Source organism: Stigmatopora argus, chromosome 4 (assembly GCF_051989625.1).
Source record: "Stigmatopora argus isolate UIUO_Sarg chromosome 4, RoL_Sarg_1.0, whole genome shotgun sequence".
NCBI classification, from domain to species: domain Eukaryota; kingdom Metazoa; phylum Chordata; class Actinopteri; order Syngnathiformes; family Syngnathidae; genus Stigmatopora; species Stigmatopora argus.
This window is the reverse complement of record NC_135390.1, coordinates 4,502,440-4,524,620: the sequence shown is the minus strand read 5'-3', so window position 1 is coordinate 4,524,620 and position 22,181 is coordinate 4,502,440. Positions and strand designations below refer to the sequence as shown.

At 41.2% G+C, this 22,181-nt stretch overlaps 1 protein-coding gene across 1 annotated transcript; it reads right to left on the bottom strand.

Annotated features, from left to right (window-relative positions):
• Positions 1 to 1,650: 1,650 nt before the first annotated feature.
• Positions 1,651 to 19,572, bottom strand: LOC144073627 (14-3-3-like protein). The gene is made up of 6 exons (XM_077599624.1): positions 19,407 to 19,572; positions 10,860 to 11,174; positions 8,384 to 8,507; positions 6,667 to 6,830; positions 4,997 to 5,092; positions 1,651 to 2,499 (listed from the first exon to the last, which is right to left on the bottom strand). The coding sequence occupies exons 2-6, from the start codon at positions 11,163 to 11,165 to the stop codon at positions 2,464 to 2,466; spliced, it is 726 nt and encodes a 241-aa protein (XP_077455750.1). The 5' UTR covers positions 11,166 to 11,174; positions 19,407 to 19,572; the 3' UTR covers positions 1,651 to 2,463.
• Between the last annotated feature and the right edge of the window lie 2,609 nt (positions 19,573 to 22,181).

The following is a 22,181-nucleotide window of genomic DNA, read 5'->3' as shown; positions in this document are numbered from 1 at the left end:
TGATGATGTCGTGACCGGATGATTCGCCTAAAGACGTTTTGCCGACAGACGTTTGACAGACGAACAGGTCGCCGAATGAACGTTCGTTCAAACAGTGTTTAATGATTAAATACAAATACTAGTATTTGTTAGTTTCATTAAACACTGTTTTCAGCTGGATTTGACCGAATTTGAGAGCATTTTGAGCCGTTTGGCGAATGGACATATATGGACGTTTTTTTGCCTCCATCGCAATATCATCGCGACATTTTACCGAGGAATTATTTTCCCTGGGCTCGGTTCTAATGTCCAAAGAGCTCCAGTATTTGTATTTAATCATTAAATGCTGTTTTAGGATGGATTCGACCCAATTGCTGTCATTTTACGGCTCGGTTCTGCTACATCTGCCCGCCCAAGAGTGCTTATTCCCGGACTGCCATGCCCCCCCAAGAGTGCTTATTCCCGGACTGCCATGCCCCCCCAAGAGTGCTTATTTCCGGGCTGCCATTGATGGTAGACTAACATTGATTTTTACTATAATTTGGACAACACCGGCGGCAGGCCGGATTAAAAATCCTAACGGGCCGTATACGGCCCGCGGGCCGAGGTTGAAAAACTTGTACACACACGATCCGGGGGCGGGGCGAGCGCGCGAATCCCGTTTCGGCGAAACCTCCGTTCGGCCGAATGAACGTTCGGCGGAACGTCCATTCGGCGACCTGCCCGTCTGTCAAACGTCCGTCGGCGAAACGTCTTTAGGCAAATCATCTGAGTACCGATGATGTCGCTCACACTGGTACTCAGTGCGCTCAGGGAGGTTGTCTTTCTGCTCAGACCAACGAAAAATTAGAGGGAACATTGCTTGAGAGCCATACTCAGAATTTAAAAGTAAAACTATATGAAAATGTGTGCATTTTAAAAAGACTTTAAAATTACAAAAAGTATGACTAGTGGCGCTAAAAGTCGTGTCGGCGCCAAAGTGACACTCCCAACGATGCATTCAGGACTCTCACCAGTGGGTTCCACATTTTAGCCATGTATGGTTTGCGAGCCTTAGGTTCGATTCCATTTGAATACAAAGACTTCCGTGGAATAAAAACACTGCTTTGCTCCTGTCACCCTTCTAAATTGATAGTCCAGTGGAAAAATAATTCTATTCAATTTACTAATACTCCCTACAAGTAAAACAGGCATTACTTGTGTGTCCACCTCACAGTGGGGGACCTGGGTTCAAATCCAGGTCGGTCCACCTGTGTGGAGTTTGCATGTTCTCCCCGGGACTGTTCACTTTAATGAACTTATATTAGCAGGCCCGGTAGCCGAGTGGATAGCGAGTCTGCCTCACAGCTCTGGGTTCAAATCCAGGTCGGTCCACCTGTGTGGAGTTTGCATGTTCCCCCGGGCCTGCATGGGTTTTCACCGGAGTACCCGGTTTCCTCCCACAATCGAAAAACATGCATGGTAGGTTGATTGGACACTAAATTGCCCCTAGGTATGAGTGTGAGCGTGAATGGCTGTTTGTCCCCTTGTGCCCTGCGATTGGCTGGCCACCGATTCAGGGTGTCCCCCACCTCTGGCCCGGAGTCAGCAGGGATAGGCTCCAGCACCCCCGCGACCCAAGTGAGGATAAAGCGATTCAGTAAATGAGATTTCAAATCAAGTGAACAAGGCTTGCCAACCGGAGAACAAAAATTCTTTAATCTCTATTATAAATTGTACTCTCATCAGACGCAAATTGGATGGACAATAGAAAGAGCAGTACAATCTGAAGTAGAAAAAAGTACTAATTTTCTTTGTGTACCCCCGCCACCACCCTAAAAAAAGTCAAGTGAAAGTGTCGACCAAAAGACCAACTGGTACATTGAAATATAAAAAGATAAACCATTTAAAAGGAAAAAGTAATTTCAAATAGTGGAAATTTCAAGCATTGACAAGGATCTTATGTAACTTTGAGTTCTGACCTGGCTGTTATTTGTGTTTTGTTTCATAGTGAGCTTTCATTCCGCTTTTCAAATTACACGCAAAGAAATCCTCTTGCAAGCATTTTATTGTAATATTCACCCTTAACCCAAAAAGATATGCAAGCCCTAACCACATGACTGAGATACATAGACTAACTGCTTACTTCATAGGGTTGAAAGCTTGCTACCCGACCACCCCATAAACAGTATATAATTTACATCCAACAGGAAAAAAAGTAGTCAGATTTGCAGTCAGTTTTATAATATTAACACCGAATAAATTCCAAAAGGTACCACATAACCCCATCTTCCATTTCTATATGTAAAAAAAAAAGAAAAATAATTAAGAAAGTAAACTCAAAAGTGAGGTGAGCTTTTAATCAGAGCTGAATACAAAAAAAGTCATTTTGGAGTGAGCTGAAACAACAATTACATCTTGGTGGTCTCAGCATCCTTGTTTCTGATGAAGATGAGTCATGATGTAGGCAGGAATGACATAGAGGTATGCTCTCTCTCTGAGTTGCTAGACATCTTCACATTGGCCTTCAGACTTCCACAACTGGGAAAATAGGTGCAAGGAAAGGATAAGAGGAAAAGGCAGAGGTGAAGGGTTGAGGAAGAAAAAAAAAACATTAATTCCAAAGCAATAATAGTTACTATTTATTCATTTTCTGAACCACTTTATCCTCACTGGGGTCGCGGGGGGTGTTGGTGTCTCTCCGGGGACACCCTGAATCGGTGGGCAGCCAATCGCAGGGCACAAGGAGACGGACCACCATTCACACTTACACTCATACCTAGGAGCAATTTAGAGTTCCAATCAGCCTATCATGCATGTTTTTGGAATGTGGGAAGAAACCTGAGTACCCAGAGAAAACCCACGCAAGCCCAGTGAGAACATGGAAACTCCACACAGGTGGACCGACCTGGTTTCGAACCCAGAACCCCAGGGCGGTGACGCGCTAACCACTCATCCGTCGGGCCGCCCATTCTAGTTATCTTATTTCATATTTAGCAGCAACCCTTTCCATGGGCACGCTAACAAGAAGGGGGGGGGGGGGGGGGGGGGCAAGGAGGTCAAGTTCATTGTAAACTAGGCGGGAGCAGAAGGTAATCCTATCACCAGCAACAGCAGCAGACTCTAGGACTCTGGAATGTCACCCTTCCGACAGGGAAGGTGCGAGAGCTGGTGTGCCAGGTAGAGAGGATCCAAATTGACTGTTGTGCTTTCCTCGATGCACATCTGAGGCTTTCTACCAGTATGTTCCAAATAATCTGTAGTTTTTGCTTTAGGTGACAGACGGGTTGTGAATGTACATTAAATGCAGCAAATAGCTGCGCTGTGCACCTCTCCACCCAGGCGCTACCTTGTCATTCAGGAACACTTTCATGCTTACCTAAACAATGACAGTGGAACTTGTAAGGGTGTGACTGGAAGGAACTGCCACCATGATCTCAACCTGGTGGTGCCTGTTTAATGGACTTCTATGCTAAGCCGGAAACTTAAAAATGCCATGATGAGGCACAAGGTGGCCTAATTCTAATTTATTTTAAAATTCTAACAATATCTGCATAAATTACCAGTACCAGAGCAAAACATGTTTAATAAAATAAAAAGGAGGTGACAGAACCAGATAAAAAACCTAAAGGGTTTCTATTTTAAATATTCAAAATATTACGATTCTTTTTATAAAAACACAATACAAAATTTCTTTTAATTTAATTTTTGCAGACAATGTTAAACTCAACTCATTAATATCTAAACATACTTACATAACATACATAAGATACTATATGCCATTTTTGTATTTAACTGCATTTGATTTCTGTTGTTGACAACACAATTTAACAATACTTGGGTAAAATATCGATGTAATTTTTTCTCTACAGGCAATTAAAAAATATTTGTTTCCCCTCTTATCATAGCGCAAGTTTCACCTCCATGAAATATGCAATACCAGAGATTCTTTTTTCCATCCCAAATAGCACAGCCACACAACCAACCTATGTAACTCCATAATTGAAAAATCAATTTATGACAGCTTCATGGTCCTATCTACGGCATAAATCCCTCATAATCCTGGTTCATTTGTTATTCCCAAGGGTTACCACTCGCTTGGTAACCTAGCAAAGGGATATTGTTGCTGGAATAGGCTTGGCGTAGTCTTCCTCCACGAGTAGCGCGATACGAAATTCAATTGGAAGAAAACAGGAAAAGGTAAGGCGTCGTCCTTCTCGCCTTTTCGTAATACAGCGCGTCATACTTTTACGGTGAAATTTTGCTTCTTCAGCACCAAGTTGGGTGGCACTAAGCACCGAAGATGAAGCGGTGCCCTAATTTCCGCCATTTTTCATCTCCTGTCTCCTGTTTGCGAGTTTCAGCGTGAATTTTGACATTTTCATGAACATTTTTTATTTGGATACTTAATATAAAAAAAGAAGCCGAAAAAGTTGAAGCTGCGTAGTGGTGAAGGATGACAGTACAGCCTCAGAAAGAACTTTTTATCAATTTTAGGGGTGATGGAGTTCAAATGACCCATATTGCTCCACTTTTGAGGTGGCTGATGGTCCTGTGGCTATAAAGAGGACGGTGCCCGTCGAGGCAGTGAATCCCACCAATGATGAGGGATGTGGCCAAGATGAAACCAGTGATTTAGCAGTTTTTTGGCCTATGGTAGTAAAAGTATATTGGCAGGCGAATATATAAAACATTTTGGTGATCTTCAGAGATAAAAGTATAGTATGGGACGATGGTGTGAAGAATAACTTCCAGAAAAAGCACTATATAATTTAAAGAAGCAACTGAAATGAGTTTCTTACATAGGGCGCAAGCGTGAGAAGCTCTGTCATGTGGGAGAGGCTTAAGAGGCCACACTTATGCTGTCTTTGTCTAAACACGATCTTTTGAATTTCCCTCAATAACCACATTGGTAATCCAAAACCAATCAATGATACTTAAATATTTTACTCCTTTTCAAAAGCTTTGTATTATATTAATAATAAATTAGTGCTAATACACCGCTGTGGCCCATAGCATTGGAAATTGAGAAACTTACTGTCAAGTTGTCTCTCAGTAGCTGCATAATAAGTGTACTGTCTTTGTATGAGTCATCATTCAGTGAATCCAGCTCAGCAATGGCATCATCAAAAGCCTGCAAGATTAAATAACATTATATTATAATTAGAATGATTATAATGGTTATAACTTGCAGTGTCTGTTTGACGTCTGATATTTGCACATGGAGGCAGCAAAAATAGCAAAGTATGCAAAGAATGAAATTACAATGCAAAGCATAAATGAGCAACCCATTGCGAGTAGGATTTTAATTAGGGACTCAATGAATACTAGAACAGTTTTTACCATTTCAATATAATAGTTTTATACACTGCTTGCTTCTTGCTTGACTCCTACCATGAAACAAAGGATAGTAGAACAATTTAATGGAAATTGGCTGGTGCAAAAGTGAACACCCCCCTTAAAAATGCTGCCATTCCTAATATTTTAAATAACCTCCGTGACTTTTAAATGACATCAACAAGTCTTTGAAGCATTGAATAAACACGTTTCTGACAGATGAAAACATCTATCTCATCCATCTTTTTTACATTCTAAGAATGATTTGTTTTACTCCTGATGTTGGGTGGAGAGTGTCAAACAGAAACACATATCACAGAGTAATGGAAAATATTATAAATGCAAATGAGTGCCTCGAGTTACAAAAAAAATTCAAGTTACGAAATCCCCCCAAAAGAAAATGCATTTCCTTATCCATTATTTTATTTTGAAAATATTGTCACGGATGCATTGATTCTCACTTTACAACCTCGCTACAGTCTACTGGGCTCTCATTGGCTGTCTTACAACAACCACTATCCATGTTCCAAGATTCTCTCTTACATACATGTCAACCTCGGCTAAATGGTCCCCTTATTAATGATAGCAATTCCCCTTATTAAGTGATTAAAAAAATGTAGAAATGCAACACGGCACATATTTACACACAGGGCGCATATCTACTTACATAAGGCACATGTAAAAGTCTAAAATTTACTACAAAATAGGCGACTTTCTGACACGGACGGGTCAAAGGGGAATGCGACTGCACATATCATGCCCTGTCCACCTCGGCTAAATGCTGCCCTTATTAATGATTGCAATTCCCCTTATTACGCGATTTAAAAAAAAATAGAAATGTAACGCAGCACATATTTTCTCACACACACACATATAGGGCACACGTCAAAGTCTAAAATGTACTACAAAGTGGAAGACTTTCTGACGCCGTGGGGTCATAAGGAAATGCGCGTGCGCATGTCATGCTTCAACACGGATAGATTTAGTATGCTTGTTATTCATTTTAAGACATTAAATCATTTTCTTATAATTTTCTCTCACTTTTGTGTGTTTCTCACAGATTTAATACAAAATTGGGACACTGACCAATTTTAAAGGGTTTAGTTGGTAGTTGTGTGGAACGAATTAGAAAATTTACATATTACATATTACATACTGCTCTTACGAAATGTTCAAGTTATGGAAAAAGTTCTGGAACCAATTAATTTCGTACGTAGAGGTACAACTGTATTATCTCCATATATCTAATGATAGATCTCTCCTGCTCTCTCCTTGTTTCCCTCCCTTCCTTCCTCCCTAGCCCCCCCTTCCCTAATATAATGAATAGCAACAACAGAATTATCAACAGGAAAATATATTTTTTGTACATACTTTTTTTGCCAGTTCGCAAGCCTGTTCAGGTGAGTTGAGGATCTCATAGTAAAATACAGAGAAATTGAGTGCAAGACCAAGGAGGATTGGGTTTGTGGGCTTCATCTCTGTTATGCTGGTTTCCATAGCCTGTTTGTAGGCTTCTTCAGAGGCTTTGATGATTTCTGAAGTTACATAAAAGATTGAAAAATTGAATGAAGGATGTTTTACCTGTTATATTCACCAACTAGGGAGGCAATTATGGCCAGTGAAGAACAAATACAACTGGTGAGAATTCTGATTCTAAAGTAGTTCTGTCTAGTCTGTATTTTTTCTTTAAAGTTAGAATTTCGACTTTATTCTTAAAATTTCGACTTTAAAGTAAGAATTCTGACCAATTTCTTCTTATTTTTTTACTGACCCTAATCCTATTCCATATGTACAAACATAAAAAATTAGTAATGCCAAATTGGTTAATAGTAAAAATGTCCCAAACACTGCTTTCCAAGCAAAGAGAATGAAAATTATTTTTGAGATCTAGATAGATAAAACTACACAAACTTATAATGTTAACTTGCAAACCTTTATCACAAAATAATATTTTCAATATTGATCAAATGTTTGACATATATAATAATCAGTAAATGCTTCTGTATGCACGCAGAAACGCATACACGCAAGTAATTTAAGCATTGAGTGCTATCTTGAGCACAACTGAAAACTAGTGATAATAGTGGTACTAGTGACAACTAGTCTCGATTTAATACTCAATATTGGTATCGGCGACGGATACCGCCATTTTTTGAGTATTGGACAGCAATAGATTTTGTCACAAGATCTGATCCAGTAGTAAGTAGTTGCTTGTGGTTTTTACTATTTAAATTAGTGATGTGAATTTTATTTTATAGCACCGACGCTACATTCTGGGTTTTTACCCATAAAACATAAAACCGACCAAGGCATTTGCTGTGAAACATTTTTTGCTCATGCCAATTTATCAGACAGTGTCACACCCAGGTAAACTAAACAAATGCATCACACAGTCAAGGCTACAGTAGCAAGCCTTCCATTGTCTCCTTCTGTTATCACCTTACTGTCTGCCATTGAAAATAAAGGACATCACATTCATTTTTACTTTCTCACCTGAAGGTCTGCCAGCGATTATTCCCTGGCAGCCTCTCCTAGTCAAAATGGATTGGACAGATTTTATTCTCATAATTTTATGATTTTTTTTCTCAGAAGATTACTTTACACTTATCTTCTTGTATTATTCCGATTTACATCTTGTAGTATTACAATATGGACTTATTGTTCATCATATTTCAAATTAAATCTCGTAATTTTACAATTTTTCTCTTGGAATATTACTATGTATGAGCTCTTGGAAGGCCGTGGCACATTGGTTGGGAAAGACTGGACTGACTACTTATTAGAAAATATTTTAATGCCAAGAAAGTGATTTGAACAAATTACAAATGAAAACTAAAGGAATTAAGATATCAATATTTTCTCACTTTAACCAAGGAGGTTGTTTACCTTACTACTTCAACTTCAAGCAATTGTTCAACTTAAGGCCAATGCTTACAAAGCCTCAAGAGGGAAGGGTCTTTGTGCCTAAAACATTTTCTAAAGACATCAATTCACACAACCCAACTTTCACATTGTCAATCAAATGGTGAAATATGAACAGCGAAAAACAAGCAAACCCACAGATGATATAAACAATTCCTTTACATACCCTGCTTGTCGTCTCCCGTTGCCACTTCAGCCTGGTAGCGGTGATAGTCACCTTTCATTTTCAAATAGAAGACTTTGCTCTCTGGCGCAGAAGCTTTTGGAATGAGATAATCTTTCAAGAGATCCTGAGCCAAAAACAAAATGTATATTGTTTTTTAATAAGTATTTAGCTGTCTACAAAAATAATCACATTCATTTGTAAAAAATATATCCCCTGGTGCCTTTTCCACATAAGCATCTAAATAACAGCTTTCTACAATATCATTAATTGATTTGGGAAGGAAAGGGTTACATGGGTAAAAATGGAATGGAATTTCCTTGGTATCCAATTCAAAAAGTAAAATTTGGTTTGAATTGCTAGAAAATAAATGTGTTTAATATGGAAGGACTGGAAAAATGTTGTTACTTCTTGGGAAAAACTAGCTCATGTGTTTAAAAAATTATCCTAAGGGGACCAGATTAAACCACAAAATTGACAGATGTTACTTCATCAACCCGTCATTGTTCTTCTTTGTCTCTCTGCCTCTCTCTCTTAAAGTGCTGCACTAGATTCTTAAGGACGTACTGCTGCTGTGGTTTATGGCTGGCATTGCCGGCCCTCGCTACCTCAGCAGAGCCAGGAACATTGTCAGGGACCAATACCACCCTGGTCACAACTTGTTCCACCTGCTGCCCTCTGGCAGACGCTACAGGTCTCACAAAGCACGGACAAATAGACTTAAGTACAGTTTTTTCCCACAGCCATCAGGACTCTGAACTTGCGTTAGCACGACACACAATCCCTTCTGGGCAATAACTTTGGGGTGTGCAATAACAATGTGCAATATCTTAGACTGTGCAATATTTTAGAATTTACCTAGCCGGCATGTGACTTTTTATACTGTTATATTACTATTTATGTTTTTTTTACTGGGAAAACGCACTTTGTGGAGTAGAACCACCAATTTCGTTATACGCAGCTGTGTATGATGACAATAAAGGCTTTTGATTTGATTTGATTTTGGTTTATGGCCCAATTTTCAACCCGTCAATTCTTTAAAAAAAAGCTGTCAATGATGGAAAATTGTTGGTTAATGCATACCTGTCAACCTCTGCCGATAACTGCCCTTATAAATGATTATGATTTCCCCTTACAAACCCCCCAAAAAACTTACAAACACCGTACAGTTTTTTGGGGGTTTGTAAGGGGAAATCATAATCATTTATAAGGGCAGTTATCGGCAGAGGTTGACAGGTATGTTAATGTAACCTCTGCAGACACAAATAAAGTAAATGTTTATACAGGCTTGTTTAACTTTTGTTGCAAAAGACAGGCTTTAATTTGTTATCATAAATCACACCTCGTCCTCCTGAGTCCTCACAAATAAAATATGAAATTTCGGGTTTGCTTCGGGCTCGGGCCTGCAAATCAAGTTAATTGGTCGGTCGGGCTCGGACAGGGTAGAGCTTTAATACCCGCGGGACGGGTCAGGTTGGGCTGGATTGTTTAGGCCCGATCTTACCTCTACTTGGAGTACACCCGCTGCTCCTCCACATTGAGAGGAGCCAGAAGAGGTGGCTGTGGCATCTGATTAGAATGCCACCTGGACCTATTAGGTGAGGTATTCCAGGCACATCCCACCGGGAAGTAGCCTTGCTCAGACGACGGACACACTGAGGAGACTGTCTCCCGGCTGATCTGCGACTACCTCGAAGTTCTACCGGAAGAGCTGAAAAAATGGGCTGGGGAAAAATACGTCTGGGCGTCCTACCGAAGGTGCTGCCGACATCGGATAATCGGAGCGGTGGATAAATAAAATGAAACAAATTAAAGGTGAAAGGGGCGATAGGTAAAGCATTCCACTTTAGCAGGTGGCCTGAGTTAGTCTTTTCAACCAGAGGCTGGGTTGACCGTAATCATTAAGATAAAAAATAAATATACAAATAAAAAAACTGGGCGGCCCGGTGGAGCGAGTGGTTAGCGCGTTGGCCTCACAGCTCTGGGATCCTGGGTTCAAATCCAGGTCACATCCATCTGTGTGGAGTTTGCATGTGCCTGCGTGGGTTTCCGGTTTCCTCCCACATTCCAAAAACAGGCATTGTAGGCTGATTGGACACTCTAAATTGCCCCAAGGTATGGGTGTTGAGTGTGCATGGTTGTCCGTCTTCTTGTACCCTGCGATTGGCTGGCCACCGATTCAGGGTGTCCCCCGCCTCTGGCCCGGAGTCAGCTGGGATAGGCTCCAGCACCCCCCGCGACCCTAATGAGGATAAAGCAGTTCAGAAAATGAGTTGTGTTGAGTAAAAGAACTGTAAATCCAGATTTAAGGAGGTGAAAGACGTGAAGTGGTCGGGGAGAGGATAACGTCCATTTTAGAATGAGCACAATAACATACCATGCGATAAACCAAGCATGTTTAAGCCTGAAAGCCTGACCGTTGTCTTAGTTAAACTTCACATAAATGTAATTGGGTATAGATCTACAAATGAACACTCACCAGAACATCCTTACAAATTCCATTGAGTTGTGTCTCAATTTTCTCTCGGTAATCTTTGGCCAATGTTTTATTTCTGTCATTTTCAGCTTTTGCCTCGATGCTTGACAAAACACGCCAAGATGAACGACAGGCCCCGACGACATTTTTGTAGGCGACAGAAAGTAGGTTGCGCTCCTCACAGGTCAGTTCCTTGCCATCATCGATCTTTGTAACCACCATCATCACTGCAGCCATGTCTTCATATCGCTCTGCTTGCTCGGCCAATTTGGCCTTTAAGATCAACTGCTCCTTGGATTCCTCACTCATGCCTGCTCACTGGACAAACAAATGCACGAGGAAAGAGAAAAAGAAACATGGTTGAAGTGAATATGGAATGGGACAACCACCTAGGTGAAAGTCTGAAGAAAACCAAGTTTTTCTTAAGACCTTTACTCATTCCTAGTAAATTTGTTTTTCACAGACATGACAGCAGAGATTGGTTTTAGTTGTGTTTGACTTTTAAACAGCACTAGCCAAAGCAATGCAGATTGACACAGCAGTTAAAATTTTCACCACTGGCACTATGCTGTGCTTCTCAAACATGTGGCAACTTTCTGTTTTGTAGTTTTGTTATATCACTCCCTTTTATGTCAATATGACAAAACACGTGGCTCTCGAGCTGCATGTGGCTCCTGGCCAAAATGAAGGCGGCTCTTTGCCACAGCAACCTACAGGGTAGTTGATGTTTTAACTGGTACACGGTCGATTGGTCGCCAGTCTTTTGGTCGCCGGTCTTTTGGTCGCCCAGAAGGTAAGTGATAATTACCAATCAATGCTCAAATTCCCTAAATACAAACTGCGAATTACTATTTAGTCATAATTAATGCCCTAGTAATTATTAGGCTAAAGAAAAGCGCCAAATTTCCCGGACTTATATTGTTTTTTGTTGGAGAACTTGTTAAGACCCTGACTGACGTAGCTTCTTAAAAGGACAACGCATGTACCGTATTTTCACGCCTATAAGGCGCGCATAAGTCAAAAAAATTCTCCAAAATAGACAGGGCGCCGTATAATCCAGTGCGCTTTATATATGGACCAATACTAAAATTGTTATCACGATAAAATAAAATAAATCAGTCAATAGGACAACTACGGAAACCAGCCCCCGACTCTACTATTTTCCCGTAGATAAAGTACTGCGCAGTGACTGCAGGGATATAGAGTCCTTAATACACCCAGTTCTTCAATACAGTTAGTATGATGGCAACCACACTAATTTGGTGCTGGCCGTCATTTCGGCTGTATTTACAAAAGAAATCCTGCCGCTAAATGTTGGCGTCAACAGAGCATTCAAAGCTAGACTGTGAACTATGTATATATATATATATATATATATATATATATATATATATATATATGTATATATATACGTATGTATGTATGTATATATATATATATATATATATATATATATATATATATATATATATATATATATATATATATATATATATATATATATATATATATATATATATATACACACACACAACTAACTACGCCAAGCAGCCCGACTCTACTATTTTCCCGTAGATAAAGTACTGCGCAGTGACTGCTGGGATATAGAGTTCTTGTGCGCAACACCCACACGCTAAAAACACGCTTTAAAAAGGCAACGGAAGCAAAACTGAGTTCGGTTGTACTTTATTTAGACATTTTACAACTTACTCACGTCATCATCATCCACAAATCCATCAAAGTCCTCATTTTCTGTGTCCGAATCAAACAATTGCCCAAATGACCCAAATTGCCCTGGCGACCACACTAATTTGGTGCTGGCCGTCATTTCGGCTGTATTTACAAAAGAAATCCTGCCGCTAAATGTTGGCGTCAACAGAGCATTCAAAGCTAGACTGTGAACTATGTATATATATTATATATAATAACTCGGAGCTTGCCGTCATTCCCGGAGGCTTAAGAACTACAACCGCGGGACCCAGCGTTTTGGAAGACTCATTTGGGCAATTGTTTGATTCGGACACAGAAAATGAGGACTTTGATGGATTTGTGGGTGATGATGACGTGAGTAAGTTGTAAAATGTCCAAATAAAGCACTGCCGAACTCAGTTTTGCTTCCGTTGCCTTTTTAAAGCGTGTTTTTAGCGTGTGGGTGTAGCGTCCAAGAACTATATTTCCCAGCAGTCACTGCGCACCGGAACCCGGAAATAAGCTGCTTCCGGTAGCCAGCGCTATTGCGTTTCGGTGTTAATCCATATATAATATATAATATATATGCGTCTAATGAAATGGTGCGTGCTTTGTGTGTCTAAAATACAGAAATAGCACTCGTTACTGACACTGCGGCGTTAAAAACGATGCGCCAAATAGGCGTGAAAATACGGTACATACAAACTCTTATACACTCACACGTCGGCTCAGTGAAACTGCTCATGGCCATTGTTGGCTTTTATTGATGCGGCGTAGACCGTGTTGTTTTACCTTGTTTTGTCGCCGGTCTTTTGGTCGCCCGTTGTCGCGGTCGGGGCGACCAAAAGACCGCGACCAAAAGACCGGCGACCAATCGACCGCACACGGTGTTAACTCTGGCAAAGTTGCATTTGATGTGTGTGTTGAGAGTGGACACTTACCTTGAAATGAAAACATTGTTGTTTTGTAAGGGGAAGAAAGTGTTATGGTGAATAATCTGGTTTTAATTGTGTATTTTGTGTGTGTGTGTGTGTGTGTGTTTGACTGTTTTGGCAGGTCACTGCGTGGTGTGGCTCTGACTCAGTTTGAAATTAATTTAAAAATTTGTTCACCAACCCTGGCAGAGTGTAAAGGCGGATCTGGGAAGAGTGTTCAAGCACCCAGCTCATGCACCTTTTCTGACAGGCTCTTGCAGACATCATGTAATCAAGATAAGTAAAATTTGTGATTCTTTTGTTGGTATGTTCAGTGTTGGTAACTTAGCAACATTGCAAAATGTTCAGCAATTTTCCTGAGCATTCCAGTGTCTGATTTAATAATCTTGACAGTGTTGGCTGCAGCTGGTGTCTGATGACACTGCATTGTAATGAAGGAATTGGGACTCGTCTAAAACATTCAACCTTATATAGTTACAATTAAGGATATGACTGGAAAGTATTATATGTCTGGAAGATGCCATATACATAGCAAATTGCGCACAAACCTGTTGTGCAAAGACAGATCAGCCCACAACCACATGTATTCTTCTTCCATATATATATATATATATATATATATATATATATATATATATATATATATATACACACCATATTTTCCGCACTATAAGGCGCACCTAAAAGCCTTCAATTTTTTCAAAAGCTGACTATGCGCCTCATATCTGGTGCGCCTTATATATGGATCAATATTGAGCCGCAACAGGTCTCGCAACTACGGTAAGCAGCCGGAGACTCCGTTTTCACCCCGTGCGCTGCGAATACTGGGATACATAGTTCTTTTGTCAATCCACCCGCTAACGGCGAGTACACTAATTCGGTATTCGGCATCATTCCGGGTGGATTGAAAAAAGAACTCTAGCAGCTAGATTGGCGTCAAGAGAGCATTCATTATAGACTGCGAATTATATTTTATATATGGATCAATATTGACCCGCAACAGGTCTGGCAACTACGGCAAGCAGCCGCCGAGGCCATTATCCTCCTTGGAAGACAGCACCGGACAACATCCACCACTATCTGCCAGTGGATCGTAAATGCCTGGGCTGATACATCAATTTCAACTGTGGTTCGAGCTTACAGGAAGGCAGCAATTGTCACTCAGCTGCCAGACAACCAAAGCGACAAACACTCAAATAATGACGACTTTGATGAAATGGAGCCTGGGTGATGGATGCCCCATTTCAACCTCTGTGTCCCTGGCAAGCTTTTCTCTGTGTATGCATTCGCCCAGCTGTTCAATTCGGACACTGAAGACGAAGAAGTCGAGGGATTCATAGATGAGGAATGAACGGATAAAGTGAGCTTTACGTGTTTCTTTTGTGTTTACAGTTGAACAAGATTGGTCATATCGTGAATATGGATGTCAACAGCTGAATGTTATAATGCCTCATTGTGTACGTGAGAGCACGCACGTTTCACCCGCGTGAACAACTGAGTTATTAATGTTATTGTTTTGCACTATTACGAGTGTTACTATATTGTGATTGCACTAACAGAATCAGAATGTTTTTTACGTGTTTACTGAATGGAGGAAAAGTTCCCCTCCCCTTTGTGATATAAATGTTGCACTTACATGTTATATCTTGTTAAAAGATAAACCGTGTCACGAAAATACTAATACTTTACCTGGGAGAAAATAACAAAACAGTTGTTAATTCATTTGGGGAGTGAGTGGAGTTTTCAGAAAGCTGATTTGTAATCTATTAATCAAGTTTGACCGACCTTTCTGACTATTTTGTTGACATTCTCTTTAGCGCAGCACCATCTAGTGGATGCATAACGTAACCTTGGCCTCTACTGTAGACTCGTATAATGCGGTGCGGTGCGCCTTATATGCGGAAAATAATTTGAAATGTGTGATTCATTGGTGGTGCGCCTTAAAAATGCAGTGTGCCTTATAGTGCGGAAAATACAGTATATATAAGGTACACCACACCCATTCCTTCCTATACCGGTCTCACCCATTAATCTATTCATAAGAAAGGTGTGAAGAGAAAACGTTTAGAACCAAGCTTAACCTGCAAAAAAAGAACTCAACGATGATACTTCACATATCCAAACTATTTTCTGTTGAAAAACAAATTTTAAGTGAGAATTATGGACCTGTTTGCAATATGGGACCTCCTATTTTGTTAAAAATCTGCCCCAGAAACCGTTTAATATTGTTTATAGAACATTTAAATGGCTTCTCCCTTGGTCTTTGTGGAAAAGTGGTAATGAAAATTTATTAATCAATTAAGTACTTTTTTTTGCAACCACCAGTAGTGATGGTGTTTTATTGAGTAGATAAAGACAAAAATTAACGTAAAACTACACTAGAAGAAACCAAGTGGATAAATAATCTTTTCTCATCTCAATTTCTGAAACAGCCAATCGCAGGGGCACAAGTAGACAAACAACCACACTCATACCTAGGGGCAATTTTGAGTGTCCAATCAGCCTACCGTGCATGTTTTTGGAATGTGGGAGTAAACCGGAGTAAACCCACGCAGGCACGGGGAGAACATGCAAACTCCACACAGATGGACATGACCTGGATTTGAATCTAGGACCCCAGAGCTGTGAGGCCGACGCGCTAACACCATTAATAATTACTTTGACAGATCAAGCAAAGGCAAAAATTATGGAATGACTCAAATCGCATCACCAAAAATATCAAATGATCATTGAAATATAGACCTAATACTTTGTTGCACCACCTCTGGCATTCATACCATCTTGTATTTTACAAGTCGTCAAATTTATTGAGCCACCTCGTGGTGTAGAGGTTCACTCGCCCGACTTCAGTGCGGGCAAGCGTGGGCTCGAGTCTCGCTGGTAGCGGCGCTATGATTGGGAGTGCGTGTGATCGTCTGTCTCGCTGTGTGCCCTACACCTGACTGGCGATCAGTAGGGTGTCGCCTGCCTTTTGCCCAAAGTCAGCTGGGTTAGACTCCAGCAACCCCCGCAACCCTTTCGAGGATGCGCGGTAAGGATGGTGATGATGACTTTAATGAGCTTTAATGAACTGTGCTCTTTGTCAATCTGGCTTCACCATTCTCTTATTGAATATGCCAGATCATATTTGCATGTTGGAGGCTTGCTATGGACCATTTTCTTCTTGTGTTGTCTTGAGAGCTAGATTATTTGCAGCCACAACTTTGAACTTGTGTGTTTTCACAGGTTTTGCTCAATTGCAAGGTACAGTAGCAATCTAAAGAAAGATTTTATCATTACCAATTTGATATCTGTTCAGTATGTATTAACAGCCTTCGCCTATAGTTTATACTTGGTCCAGATTTTAATCGCAAGTAATTATGAACGCCCAACATACTTTGCAACATTGTGTAATTATTTTCCTTCTTAAAGAATTAGAAGTGGAACCTGTGGGTTACTCACGATAATCAATATTTTGTGATCTGGCGATACAGTATCTGGGCATTTCGTGTAACTCTGTTGATTTGAGTGCATTTTGTGTAACTCTTTGTTGATGTGGGGGCATTTCGTGTATCTTTCTGTTGATTTTGGGGCATTTTATGTAACTTTCTGTTGATTTGGGGGCATTTCTGTGTCACTTCCTGTTGATTTTGGGGCATTTCTGTGTCACTTCCTGTTGATTTGGGGGCATTTCTGTTGATGCCGATAGCCAGGCCACAATCCATTGAGTGTATTGACAAAAAAAAACTATATATCCCAGCAGTCACTGCGCACTACTTTATCCACGAGAAAATAGTGGAGTCGGGGGCTGCTTGCCGTAGTTGTCCTATCGACTGATTTATTTTATCTTATCGTGATAACAATTTTAGTATGTGTCTATATATAAAGCGCACTGGATTATAAGGCGCACTGTCTATTTTGGAGAAAAAATAAGACTTTTATGTGCGCCTTATAGTCGTGAAAATACGGTATTAACTCATTGGCTGCCATTCATGGCAATATATGTACAGTACTACCTCGAGATACGAGCTTAATTCGTTCCGGGCCTGAGCTCGTATGTCGATATTCTCGTAACTCGAACGAACGTTTCCCATTAAAATGAACTAAAAACAAATTAATTCGTTCCAACCTTCTGAAAAAACACCAAAACAGGATATTGGATTGGAAAAAAAATGTTTTATTTCTTCTAATCGCCATCTATTAACAAAGTAACACATAACTAGTGGTTTAATATTACTAAAATGTGTTTCATAGAACTAAAATTAGACGGATTTCGCGGAGGGTAGAGAGAGGGGGGAGACTTTTTGCACCGGTGAATCGTAATATAACATAAACAAATTTAAATGAACTTGGATTACGATGCAGAGACACAAAAATAAGTTTAGTCTAACCTTACACTAAAATTAATTCTAATTTTGTTTTACATTTTTATACCTTCTCCTGGCCGGGTTAGCTGTTTGCCCCGCCTCCACCCTCACGTTCACTATCCGCCCAGTGCTCGCAGAGACATTACAAAGAGGGAGTTGGGATCGGAGATATTACACGAGGAATTGCGGGGGAGAGAGCCAGTGGCCCTGTTGTTCTTATGAGCAGCCAACGAGAAGTAATATATACTGCTCGTATTAGCGATCGCTCCGGCATTCGCGCTGAGTGACGGAAAAAACACTTAAAAATGCAACGCTCTGCCCAGTGCTCGTAGATATCTGTTATACACGAAAGAGATGCGGCAAAAAAGACAGTGCGCTACAATGATAAACAGCCTCTCATGTCTTGGCCACCTGGGTTTCTCGTATCTAGAGATAATTATTTGCTCGAAATTTTACTCGTATCTCGAAATGCTCGTATGTAGGGGTGCTCGTACATCGACATACCACTGTAGTCACAAATGAAATAAACTTTGCAGAATAAAGAAAATGTCCAAAAAGATAGTTCAATGTATCACATTGGTTGAGCAACCTTATCTTTTTAGCTTATGCAATTGGTTAGGGGATTAGTGAGTTTTTAATTTTATGTATTAACTTATTTAACCACTATACTATCCATCTAGTTATAATGTTGGGGTACATTGTTCAAATTGGTATAAGAAGAAAAAAATCGGTATCGTTAGATCCTCAAAATCTGGTGACTTGGACACATGCAAAAATTTGTGATCGGGGCATCCCTATTTCACACATTTATTTTGTGTTTCCTATGTTTAGAGTTGCCATTTCAAATTACTTTATTTTGGGGCCATGTCATTCATGATCCACCTTTTCTTGGTCTGTGTAAGTATCCAACTAAGTTAACAACTCCATAGGGTGGCGATTCCATAATTTTTGTCAGGTTTTTGTAGTCATTAAACCAAGCAAGCAACCAACCAACCTAATGAACTACAGCAAGGGTGGGCAAACCGGTCCTCGAGGGCCACTGTGGGTGCAGGTTTTTGATGCAACCAATCCGGCAAAGACACTTTAACCAATGAGATTTCGGCAGAAAACAAGAAGCACATGACTGCAATCCACTGATTGCATTTTAGGACACCAGATTGGTGAAAAGGTGGCCTCTTTGTGGGTTGGAATGGAAACCTGCACCCACTGCGGCCCTTTGTGGAATAGTTTGGCCACCCCTGATTACTACAGGTAACTAACAACAGAATCTTGTCATGAATTACCACTCGATTTACCAAAGAATAACAGTAAACACAGCACAACAAGTTTATAGTTAGATGATCGGGGGGAAACTATGTAGGAACTATTAGTTCCAAGTTTCGACATGACACGCCTTCCTTAAGTCATGCTATTGTCGAAAGCAGCTAATAGACACGTCTCAACTGTAGTAAGGCAAGTCATTGTTCGTAGTTCAGACGGCGCTTTGGCAGCAAACCCAAGGTCAGTAACAGACAGCGAGGACAAAGATTTGTTAAACGACTAAAGTCAAACGGTCGCAAAAGGTTTATGTCCAATCCTACCTGTGTGAGAGTAGATAGAAGAGGGGTTTTGGCTTTAGACTTCCAGCTGTTTCTCACACTAGCGTCGTCGGTGTGAACAGTCGACGGGGTTGTATGGTTAGTTTGAAGGCGCTGCCCGTGCAAGTGTGGCTGACGTCAACATCACCATGGCAACTGGTTGGTAGAACTCATGGGAGATGTAGTTTAGATAGACAACCCTCTGAATGTCTACGATTCACGAACGGCCAGCTGAGTGAGGCACGTACTTGAAAGACCAGGGGTCGCTTTATTTTTATTTTCATTCATTCATTCATTTCCTGAACCGCTTTATCCTCATTAGGGTCGCAGGGGGTGCTGGAGCCTATCCCAGCTGAGCCGATTGCAGGGCAACCATGCACACTCACGCCCATACCTAGGGGTAATTTAGAGTGTCCAATCAACCTACCCTGCGTGTTTTTGGAATGTGGGAAGAAACTGGAGTACCGGGAGGTAACCCACACAGACCTATGGAGAACATGCAAATTCCACACAGGTGAACCGACCTGGATTTGAACCCAGGACCCCAGAGCTGTGAGGCCGACGTGTTAACCACTCATCCGCCGGGCCGCCTTATCTTTTTAATAAATATGTAATATCATTTGCCTCAAGGCAGCTCGGCGGTTAAGTGGTTATCGCATTGGCCTCACATTTCTGGGGTTCGGTCCTCACTGTGGAGTTTGCATGTTCTCCCTGGGCTTATGTGTGTTTTCTTTGGGAACTCCGGTTCCCTCCCACATCTAAAAAACATGCAGATTAGGCTGGTTGAACACTCTAGATTGCGCCTAGGTATGAGTGTGAGCGTGAATGGTTGTTTGTCTCCTTGTGCCCTGCGATTGGATGGCCACCAATTCAGGGTGTCCCCGGCCTCTGGCCCATAGTCAACTGGGATAGGCTACAGCACACCCTGTGACCCTAGCGAGGATAAAGCGGTTTAGAAAATGATGAGATAAAAACTAGCGAGATAATAAATATCCAGTTGAATCATTGGTACCAGTGTGAGCGTGAATTGTTGTCTGTCCGTCTCCTTGTGCTCTTCAAAGGGGAGCCCCGAGGGACGCAAAAGGCAAAACGCACACAATCACCCGGACAGCACACGCAAGGAAAAACACACCTGCACATCCACCCAAAACCCCAACAAAATGTGACAGACACCATGGTCTTCAGTCAGAAAAAGGTGGCATGCCCTCAGAGATGAGGTCCTTCCCCAGGTAGAGGAGTTTAAATTTCTTGGGGTCTTGTTTACGAGTGAGTGAAAAATGGAGCGGGAGATTGACAGGTGGATCGATGCAGTCTCCAGTGATGCGGAATCTGCATCGGTCCGTTGTGGTGAAGAAGCTGAGCCAAAATCTGAAGCCCTCTTTCGGTCGATCTGCAATCCCACCCTCATCTATGGTCACGTGCTGTGGGGTGGGTTGTAGCCGAAAGAACAAGTTCCCGGATACAAGTGGATGAAATCATTTTCCTCCGCAGGATGTCTGGACTCTCCCTTAGAGATAAGGTGAAAAGCTCAGTCATCTGGGAGGGACTCGGAGTAGAGAGGAGCCAGATGAGTTGGCTCGGGCATCTGATCAAGGAATCCCCTGGACGCAGTGGTGGACCGTCGGGGCCTGCAAGGCCTTCTGTGCTGGCCTAAAAAATATCTGAATCACAGACCGATGTTAATTATGTTTTGTCCATGTATACTTATTAAATAATTCCGAATTGTCTGTCAGCTTCCTTTCATTGCTTTTCCCCTGGTTGCGCTGCTTCCAGATGAGTGTTTTCATATTTAAGCATCTAACAATCACATTTCAGCCATTATTTGTTGCCAGGGTCACAAAACTGCCTTAAGGCCTTCACAATCAGTTCTGCAGCCTCTGCTGCATAAAACAAGCGTCGATAACTGTTGCTTTAACCAATCAGATTTCGAGTTGGCGACACAAAGGCCTTCTCACAGCCGTAGGGATACGTCATTGCTTTCACCAACTATGATTGGCTAGTGATAGAGTGGACTAGCCAGAGCTACCAAACTGTATCTGGAGCGAGCTGCAAAAGCAAATATATTGTTGCGTTGATTTAATAGTGGTTTTGTCAACCCGCGATGGCTGAAGGAGGAGAAGAAGTTGATTTGTTTGCAGATTTACTGTCAAAGCCATTTTCAAGACGGACTTTTCAAGAAAAGCTGGACATCCTGTCACAACCGGGAACAAACATTTTCAGTACTAAATCGAATAAAAACCTATGCCAGAAATACGACAGGACAGGCTCGACTTTCAGCATTAGCTTTGATGGCGATAGGAAAGAAAGGAGGATGGATTTTGTGTACAAATAAAAATGATTTTTGGTGAGTAAAATATGGCTGTATTCCTGAATAATATTTCAATTGTATGAGGTTATTATTGATGCTTTTTTATGAGTTGCAGCTGTAGCTGCAGTAAAGTTTATAGCCATAAAATAGTTTTTGAGGGTTGAATTGATTCAGACATGGCACTGAAGGCGTCGGTTTGAAATTCACGGCCCGCCGCTGCCCGGACGCCACTCTCGGGAGATGTTCCGGGCCCGTCCCCCGGGAGGAGGCCACGGGGCTGACCTAGGACACGTTGGAGAGACTGTCTCCTGGCTGGCCCGGCAAACCTGAACTTGGATAAGTGGAAGATGAGATGAGACAAAAAAGTAGTCAAGGTTTCATTTTAATATATTTTTTAGCATTCTGCCTGACCTCTAAGGGTAATAAGAAGTAATTATTTGCAATATAAGACAAGCCCACATTACTTGGGC

Excerpts from the sequence above, each read along its gene's own strand:
- LOC144073627 (XM_077599624.1), bottom strand. The coding sequence starts at position 11,165 with ATGAGTGAGGAATCCAAGGAGCAGTTGATCTTAAAGGCCAAATTGGCC. Across the intron at positions 5,093-6,666 it reads CTTGCGAACTGGCAAAAAAA|GCTTTTGATGATGCCATTGC; the intron begins GTATGTACAAAA and ends TTAATCTTGCAG. Across the intron at positions 2,500-4,996 it reads TACTGAGAGACAACTTGACA|TTGTGGAAGTCTGAAGGCCA; the intron begins GTAAGTTTCTCA and ends CTATTTTCCCAG.